Source organism: Phaseolus vulgaris, chromosome 6 (genome assembly GCF_000499845.2).
Source record: "Phaseolus vulgaris cultivar G19833 chromosome 6, P. vulgaris v2.0, whole genome shotgun sequence".
Classification (NCBI taxonomy): Eukaryota; Viridiplantae; Streptophyta; class Magnoliopsida; order Fabales; family Fabaceae; genus Phaseolus; species Phaseolus vulgaris.
Window position 1 is genome coordinate 15,841,675 of NC_023754.2, and position 9,986 is coordinate 15,851,660.

Consider the following 9,986-nt stretch of genomic DNA (forward strand, 5'->3'; position numbering starts at 1 on the left):
CAAGCACCTTCTTTGGATTAACGTTAAAATTTACCTCTGAATTTTCCGAAGCCCCTACAATGGATACACTGAACACGATCTCAACAGCACTGAACTTGGTCGATTCCAAGAAAGAGAATCTGAAGAAAGCCTTCGATGATCTCCAATCCCTTCTCTCTCCTCTTCCTCTCGCATGGCCAGACCTCGATTCTCACTTCACCTCGCTCCACCACTCTCTCTCCCAACGCCTCCACCTCCTCCAGTCCCAAACCCTAACCCCAACCCCAATTCCCGACCCACCTGCCCAAACCCCTAATGAAGCGATTCTTTCATCAAACCCTAACGACCCATCATCGAATCATGCCGAATCTTCACCTGGGGTGTCGCTCCAAAACGACTCCGTCCCTGGCTCGGTTACGCCTAGAAAAGAAATGATCGTTCTTTGCGAGAAAATGGACGGTGTGGGGTTGAGGAATTACGTCAATGACCATTTTTTGGACAGGGCCAGAGTTCAGGGGGAGCTTTCCGGTGCGTTTCAACATGCGCCGGACGCGGGTGTGATGGTTCTGGAAGCGTTGGAGGGGTTTCATGGAGATGGTAGTGGATTGAAGGAATGGGAATTGAGGAAAATGAGGAAGAGTTGTGTTGTGTTGGTGAAGCAATTCAGGGTTGCTGCTCTAAGTGTGAGTGCTGAGGCTAGGGTGAGAGCTGTGAAGTTGGCCCAGGCATGGAAAGAGAAGTTTGTGGGTGATGATAACAATGCGTTTGGTGCTTTGGGGCTTTTGCATTTGATTGCTGCATTTGGTTTGGTTTCTGAATTCAGCTTGGATGAGCTTGTTGACTTTTCGGTCGTGGCCCCCACCAATGAGGAGTTCCCAGAGCTCTGCCGGGCGGTCGGGTTGACAGAGAAAGTTCCTGGTAAGGATGTTGGCTTTTGTATGAGTTGATGGTGTTTGACATTTAATTGCTTGGAGCACGATGTCATTGATGTGTTGTTGTTGGAGTTTGGTGTTTTAAAATAGTTGTGCGTGAGAATATATTTTGAAAGAGATTATTCTTGGACAATAGTTTTGCACACATATATCAGATTGGGTCATTAGAACAGTTGTGTGTCTATCAATGATAGATAGAAAGAAATGAATGTTAGATAGAGTTATGCACTTGCTTTGTATGTGCAAGTAATCTTGACTTGAAAGGGGATCTTGTTTAACCTTTGTTTTCTGTTTTGAAGATTCTGCAAAAGAAATGGTGAAAACAGGTAAAAATGTGTAATCAGAAAATATGGTGAAAAATATGTGATTATTAGTTAAAAACTTAGAGTGTATGGGGATGAACATGGAAAAATAGGACACTGTAGGTTTTATTTTTACCACTGAGATTTATTTTCAATGGGAATAGCTCTAGCTTCCTTCTCCAAATGGTCATGGTATCCTTGACCAAGGAAGCACATCCCCACTGATGCAGACCAAGATAAGTAAATTTTTAAGTTGAGTTTTACAATTGTAATGGTAGGAGTACCACAAAAAGGAAGAACACGACCTGCAAAAGCCATTTCAAATGCACAAAACATGGTGTTAAGGGAGAAACTGCGAACCAAAATGTGTCCAACAACTTCAAGTAGATCCACTGAGGGTTTATAGTGTTAACAAGGTTTGGTGATTCCATTACTCTCTCCCTGATAATGAAAAATGATGTATAAAAGAATGAAAAAAGAGTAAGAATGCAAAATTAAGTATAATTTTTTGTTTCCGACATGAGTCAGTTTTTTTTCCCATTTGAAGCAAGGTTATCAAACTCACAATTTAAATCATGAGATTGCAGGAGTTTACGACCTTACTGTCCCTTTTCAAGTTAACTCGGTAGTAGAATTGTTTTATTGTAAACTCAGTGGGCTCATGGTGAACTCAGCCAAACTCGTGAGTTGGCAAGTTAGGCTGTGGGTTGTTTTTTTAAATGAAACAACTCCTCTCTTTGTTGTTTGGCTTGCGGAAATCGGAAAAGGGAGAAGACCTGCAATAAGGGTTTTCCATTATCGCAATTCACAGCTTCCCTTCTCTTCATTATTCTTCTCTTCATATCTCCTTTTCCGTTCATGATGCTGATCACCACATCCCCTTCATTTCTCGTCATCTGTGAATTGGCTTTGATCCTTTACCTCACTGTGATTTCCCTTTGTTCCTTCTCTACTGCGGTTCGGTTTTCTTCCTTCCTTACTGCAATTTCTTCTTCCTCACTATGATTACTCTTCCACTGTTGGTCTTCTTTGCAATTTATCCACAATTGCTAACTGTTGCTCCTTTGACATAATTTCAGCTTCCTGGGACCGACTTGAACTGCATCTCCCTAGAAGTTAACTTTCTATTGTTTGTATTTTGGATCATAGTTTTTGGTTGAGCATACTGCTTGTCTTTTTCCAAATTTCAGAAAATGAATTTGGTGAAAAAAATGCTTTTTAATTATAATTTTGTATTGTTTGAACTTATTTAGAACTATCTACTTCCAGTTACTTTACTATTGATGTTTACTAGTTTGTTTTATTATGGAATTAAAATGTTGAATTATTGTGTCATTTATAGGTGTTTTAATATTAAGTGAAGTCTTACAAGTTTACATTCGAGTTTACAAGTTGAGTTTAGGAAGCTCCCATGAGTTTATGTAAACTCTCAAGTTTGATAACTTTGATCTGGAGGACAATAAACTATGTGTGTATTCATATACATATCTATATTGGAGACATACATGCTTAATTTATAGTGTTACACTTTTGTGTAATTTCATTGGTAAGGTTACAATTGTTTGTGGTTTGCAGATATCGTTCAGAAACTTATAGATAAGGACAAACATATCCCAGCTGTCAAGTATATTCTTGAGTTCAATCTTGCTGATAAGATTCCACCTGTTCCTGTTTTGAAAGCTGGTGTGGATGAAGCTAAGAAACTTGCTAAAAAACTTTCCGATGAAGGACATTCATCTGTAAGTGTCACCCTGATTAATATCTTAATGCATGTGCCCTAAAAATAAAACTATATTTATTGAGGTATGTTTGCAGAGTGAGAGTACTGCTAGAGAAATTCATACACTGAAATTGGTGATCAAGATTATTGAGAATTATAAGCTTGAATCTGAACACCTATGCACTAGCCTTGAGCAGCGTATCGAGCAATTAAAGAGGCAGAAGACCAATAATAAACGAGCTACTCCAGCCCCTCCTGCAAAGCCTCATCATAAACAGCAGCAACAACAGCAAAAGAGGAATATGCAGAAGCAGCAGCATACTGGGAGCACACATCCTCGAGCATTTGCTCCAGTTGTTCCTGCAGCTGTCCTCAAGAATGTCAATTCGGCAATGCACCACTACCAGCAACCTCGTGTCCATCCATCAGGTTTGTTTCCAGAGCATCCAAATCCCTATACAAGCTCGCCAGCCATGCCAATTGGCATGATGGCTTCTACTGGAAAATTTCTTCCTTATGCAGGTCCTTCAGCTGGACCTTATGGCCATGATGGTATCCCAATGGGTTCGCGTGGCAACCCCAATCTAAGTGGTTCTCATCTAAGCTCATCGGAGCCACATGTGCCAACTGGTGGTTATTATGATAGAACCTCTACTTTTGGTGGTATTGGTCTGCAACATTATTACCAAGCATCTTATTACCCTCAATAGATCAATAAGTACTGAACTGGAGGGTTGATATTCAAGTTTTTACACCCAGACTGTTAATCACCAAGCTAGTCTGCAACTTTGCTTCATTGACATAGGGAAAGTAGGTTCAGTAATTAAGAATTGTGAGGGAATGTCCAGTGTCACAATTTTTTATTACTTTAATCACTCTGTAATGTACGTATAGAAGTACTTCTAGGTTAACCATGGTTATAGCCCGTGGATCTTCTCATTCTCTCTAGTTTCCCCATTCCCTAGGCTTTGTTGTTTTAAGTAATGGGAATTGACTGGTTTTGGAGAGCTAAAATGATCTGAAATATAATTTTAATGTTTCAAGTAAGAATGATGACTTGTTAAACAAGTCTACTGTTATTCATGTGATTATATTAGTGCGTGTGTGTGTCTGGCAACATCAAATCGTATCTTACCAGTACTTGGTGGATCTGTTACATGCATCATCAACGGGTTTTATGAACTATCAAAATTTCAATAAATTTATATAGAACAAGCTCTTTTATTAAATGATTTTTTTCATATGGTCTCAAGTGTTATTCTACCATTGTAATCTAATTAACAAAATGGATTGAATCTAGATTTAATCTACTTTAAATGAATTTTAAAAAAATTCATTTAAATTTGATTAGTTAAAATGGATATGGATTTTAAATCAAATCCATTTATTTGGATTTGAATTTAGAAAAATTCAAATAAAGTATAACTCAAAAAATAATTTTTTTACCACAAAAGAACTGCGAAATTCTTCCAAAATACTTAAAAGAATCACCTAGAAAACTTTAAACGAGCTCAAATGAGATGTTGGGTGCCCTGGGGTGCTGGGATGTTTGGGGCTGCTGTGATGATCAAAATAGAGAGAAGGATGAAGGTGAAAAGATATTTGAAATTTTAGGGTTTTATTTTTTTCTGAAGGGCAAAATTGTATTTTTTTATATTTATTATAGGAAGGGCAAAATCGTATTTTCATATTTATTATAGGATGAAGAAGCCATTGTTGCACTCTTTTTTTTGTGTTAAAAGAAGCCCAAATTGGGACATGTGTGGGTTCCCAAGTTTTTGAATCCATGGGAAGTGAAATGAAAAGGTAGAAAAACAAATTAAATATTATTCAAGCTTATGAAGGTAGTAAAAGAAAAATGAACATCAATGATATAGAATATAGAGAAAACAATTCCTATCTAGGTTGATGAGAATGATTATGATAATGGTACTTGTTTTCAAGAGTTTAATTGCTGTGCACTTTCAGTGTAAAAGATTTTTAACTGTAAAACTAATTAAAAACCATAATTATGATTATTAAAGTATTTATTGTATAAACAATATACTTAACATACATGTTCATTTCTAACAGCCTGTTTGGACAAACATTTATACATGGACTTCTAGAAGAAAAAAATGAAATAACTTCCTTTATAAGTTAAAATTAGCTTATACACAAACTAATGTGTATATGAATTATAAACTAATTTTAATTTGCAGACAATTTCATTTCATTTTTCTTTCTTTCTTAAAGATATGACTTGAGTTTTTCACTCCTCATACTCTTTTATCTATGAAGTGAGTTGTCTGTATTCTAACTTAAGTTCGAGAGATAACATCACGTAATGTATTTGAGGTATTGTCCGTTTTTGTTGAATAGATTGTCTCTCATCTTTTCAAAAACTCCATAACCCTTCTGCATGATGGTTTAGCAGTGTGGAAATGAATTTTTTTTGCTGATGAGAGCTGAAAATTCCATTCATTCACAAGATAATGGACAATTCATGTATAAAAAAATGAATGGCTTAGCACCAAGTTGTAGTAATATGAACTGAATTGGTTCATGGCATTTGAAAGTCACTTGTTTATGTATTCTTGTTGATTAGACAATACCCTACAATTCACTATGACAGCATATGACAGTAAACTAAGCATTCATGATATCTCAAAAATATGTTGGGGCCAAGCATGCATTCATGGCGACAAACTTCCTTAACACTCAATACATAGAGAGCCATACAATTATGAAACAAATTTTGACTAATGACTTATCCACAATGTTTCACTCTCTTAATAATGTATTGCCATGTTAGTGGATCATATCACATCCATAACTCATCCTCTTGGATAAAGGAAGAATGTTGAGTCCTTCACAAATTTATTTAATAAGAAAAGATGGGCTGATATATTCATTTCCCACATTATTGAGTTTTTGAAATTCAGTTTTACCTAATAGGTTGAAGATGATTAAACCATTATTAAAAAAATTTAGAATATTTTTTATTAGATTTTCAAATTTAAATGCAATTTGTTTATTTGTTGGGGGTTTATAGTTCAAGTAGTATTACACTCCATCTTTTTAAGCAGAGTCTAGGTTTTCATTCTTATAAATGAGAAAAACAAATGTTATTGAGTGAGAGAGAAAAAACACCATTAAAGATAAAAAAAAAATCAAGTTCCTTAATAATATGGTTATAAGAAATAGTATAAGATTAGAAATCTATAATGTTTAAGTATATATAAGAAATACGTATCTTAATTTTATTGTTCTTACATATTCAGTGCACTGAAGGTTTTAAAACAAGACAAAAAAGAAGGTAGTGTAGCACTCACATGATCAATGATTCATGCTTTAAGATTATTAAATACCAATAAAGAAAAGACTCGAGGAAGAATGGAGGCAACTATGAATAAAAGATAGAATGTGTCATGCATGATTGGACATGTTTTAATATTAGTATAATTCATCAAGGAAGAAAAAATATATCTATTAAAAAATGGAAAACCAAAATAGGATTTAGAGGAAAAGGAACATTAAAAGTAATAATATTTTATAACCAAAAATTAATCATTAATAAAATTGAAAAATATTTCATACAAAAACAAAGTAAAAAAAAAAAATAGTGATACAAAATTGGAAAAGGAAGTTAAAGTATACTCTACCACTTCTTAAGTCCTAGATTTTGGGTTGTTTTGCTTACTTTATCTTTGCCTAATCATAAGCATAAGTACCTTTTTTTTTTCTCTTTAGGTAACATAGCTTACCCTTTCCTAGACCATGATTATTAAAGCCTATAAACACTAATTAGTGGACCAGAAATTATCCACAAAATATCTTCTTAACCACTTTTAACTTAAGTATGATCAATAAATAAAGAGTTAAATCTTCTTTTTACTATATAATATAATACAAAATTTGTTTTTATCTTATATTTTTATTTTACATAAATGTAGAATGTATTATAATATTATAACATTCAAATAAAAAAAAATTGAGAATGATTCCAATAATATTTAGTAGGTTTAAAGTTTAAATTATAAATAAAAATCAATTTCATGTAAAATATATATAAAAAAACATATAAATTTGACTGAGAAGGTGATGAGGCCAACATATTAACTCATTCTCTTTCTTGTTATTTCTGAATGCCATATCCATGGAAATTTCATTATTTATTGTGAGTGAAGGATGAAGTTGGTAATGGAAGGCAAAAAATTGCCCCATTTAGAAGAAAAAAATTGTAGTCCATGTCCAAAGTCAGAACTTCATTTTTAGTTTGTGAACCCTACCAAAAGCCTCACTTTGTGAACTAGTTTTTGGTTCAATCCATTTAACCCACAACTCACTTGTTTGTAACTCTTCTCACAACAACATAGCTTGCATGATTTGTTTTATAATCCAAAGACCAAAGTTCAAATAACATAGACAACCATTATGAAAAAAACTATTAATTTGGTCCTCTAACTGTTATTTTCTTTGTTAAGTAGAATTTAAACTGATGAAATTGTTTGATTAATTCTTCCATCATGCACTATTCATCAGGGTATTTGAAATATTTTGTAATATTTGGAGGATCACTTGTACTTTTTTCTTTTTTTACTTCAAAGACTGCTTAGAGTATAAAATAACCTGGATGTTGAAATATTAGCTGAATTTGTATGATTACAATTATTGTTTAACAACTGTTTTTTTCTTTCAAGTTCTCAATGTTTTTTCCTTGTATAAGAACTAATATTTTTTTGCATAAGAACTAAATAGAATTAGTTATCTAAACATTATTTCTCAATAAATTTAGCCTAATGATGAATTCTGGTTGAAATAATATAATTTTAGGTTAAATAATAAATTATTTTAATAATTTTCTTAGTATTTAGATTAGAAATGATATTTCTGGAACACCTCTAACAGAGGGACAAATAGTCCATTTTAAAAAAATGTATTGTCAACTTGATTCAGAAGGGAAGAACTTGTATCAGGATCTCAATTTCAATTCAAACATGGGTTGAATCCACACTCCATGTTTTGAGAAATATTTACCATATGAAAAAAAGGAAAAAACGGAGTTCTTATCTACAAAAATACCTTAAGAAAGGTCAGATGTATAGAAACTTTCAACAAGATAATATTTTTTCCAACTCTCTCAAAATGTAATCTATTCCAAACATATTTATCATTGTTCTTTAAAATCAATTTATAAGGAAAAAAAATATTCCAGATGAGAGAGTAATAGTTAAAAAATGAAATTGAGGATTTATTAAAAAATATAAAATTAAAAATAAATAAAGCAATAGCAAAATCAGCAATCATGCATTAAGATGTGATTGTTTGAGCTTGACCCTCCTCCCATGGTGATAAAATGATTTGAATCTATCCCTTTTTGTGGAACCAGTTTTGGTGTGGCCTTAACTTCCAACTTGAGAAAGAGATTTTATTTGCTGTTCTGCACCAATCACTCAAACTCTTTTTTGTGTGGTAAAGAGTAACATAGAGTTGGTACACTTTTTCCTTTCAAATCTTACCTATCCCAAGAAAACCACATTATCAAACACCACAATTATTTATAAGAAGAGCTAGCAACAACAACAACAAAAGAAAAATTAAATAAAGATAAAGAATCATTTTGTTATCAAATCTTTGTCCAATAGTGAAACAATTCCTTGACAAAATCATCTACCACATTACTTTTTTAAAAGTCTAAAACTTCAATCCACACAAACCCTTTTTCCTTCTCTCTCATATCAAACTATCATTACCAAATTAAAAATTCCACACTTTCTTCATATTTAAATAATTAAATCTATCTCACTTTTTTCACTTCATGTTTTTATTCTGTCTTTGTAGTTCTAGTTTTCCACTGCAATTGTATCCCTTGAATTAACTATGGAGTAATACAAAATTCTGTTTTTCCTAAATAAAGTTTTGGTTATAAAGAGAATCTTATGCATGGATTATTTTTTAAATAAAAAAAATCATATTTTAATTATTTTATAGAATTTTATGCTATAAATAAATTAAAACTTAAATAGTTATTGTGAAAATAATTATAATTTATTTATTCTGAATAATATAAACAAAATTAAAACTATAAGTTAATAATTTATATTTTCAAGTGAAATTGGAAGCCATAGATTTTTTTATTAATATAATATTATCCAGGATTAATATTTAAACATGGATAACTTTATATATAATATTGTATTATTATTTTCTTGAACAAAAGTTCTATAATTTATATTTATGCATGGTTTAAGATTATTTTTTTTCGTAAATATATTTAAAAAAATCTAAGTTTCCACTCTATTTTTTTTAAAATAAAAATTATTATTATTATTTTTATCTGTTCATTTAAAGTTTCAAGCAAACTTTTTTTTTATTTTTTAATTATATACTTTTATCTTCTAATTCTTACATATTTTACACGATTAACACAATTGATAAAAATCATTATGGGGAATTCATAATTATTTTACATAGCGATCTATATTTCTAATAAAGTAAATACTGTAATTAATGCACATCATTTTTCAAAAATCGCAAAATCATATAAGTTGTGCTTTTTAAAAAAAAAAATAATTTGGTGACTACAATATTGGTGAGAAATATTCACTTTTTTATAAATCGAAAAATTACTAGAGTTTTCCCTTTCTAGTAACTTAATTTCCAATCATAAAGTTTGAATCTAAGATTCTATTTAAAAATATACAACTTAGTTCCTCATTAGTTATAATATTTTTATCAATATTACTTTATCATTTTTATTAAAAAAAATAGACGAGTGGAATTTTTTGTTCTCAATTATAAGATATATAGACTAATTTTTAGATATACTATTAATTGAATATTAATTTTAATACTTTAAAAAAAAGTATCTTGAGTAATATTATTAAATATAACCACCTTTTATATCATTTAGCTTCATGAATAGTTTTTAGAATAAAGTTTAATTTTGTAATATTATTAATTAAACCAATCAAAATAACTATATTGGTTGTTTTTAATTAATAATTTGTTTTTAATATAAAGAAAAAAAATACAATAATAAGTCTCACGCATGTTTTTTTAATAAACTTG

General features: G+C 31.2%; 1 protein-coding gene across 1 annotated transcript; it reads left to right on the plus strand.

The window, feature by feature from the left end:
- On the plus strand, positions 1-3,983 carry LOC137831311 (truncated FRIGIDA-like protein 1). The gene is made up of 3 exons (XM_068638943.1): positions 1-897; positions 2,789-2,952; positions 3,029-3,983. The coding sequence occupies exons 1-3, from the start codon at positions 60-62 to the stop codon at positions 3,641-3,643; spliced, it is 1,617 nt and encodes a 538-aa protein (XP_068495044.1). The 5' UTR covers positions 1-59; the 3' UTR covers positions 3,644-3,983.
- The last annotated feature ends 6,003 nt before the right edge of the window (positions 3,984-9,986 follow it).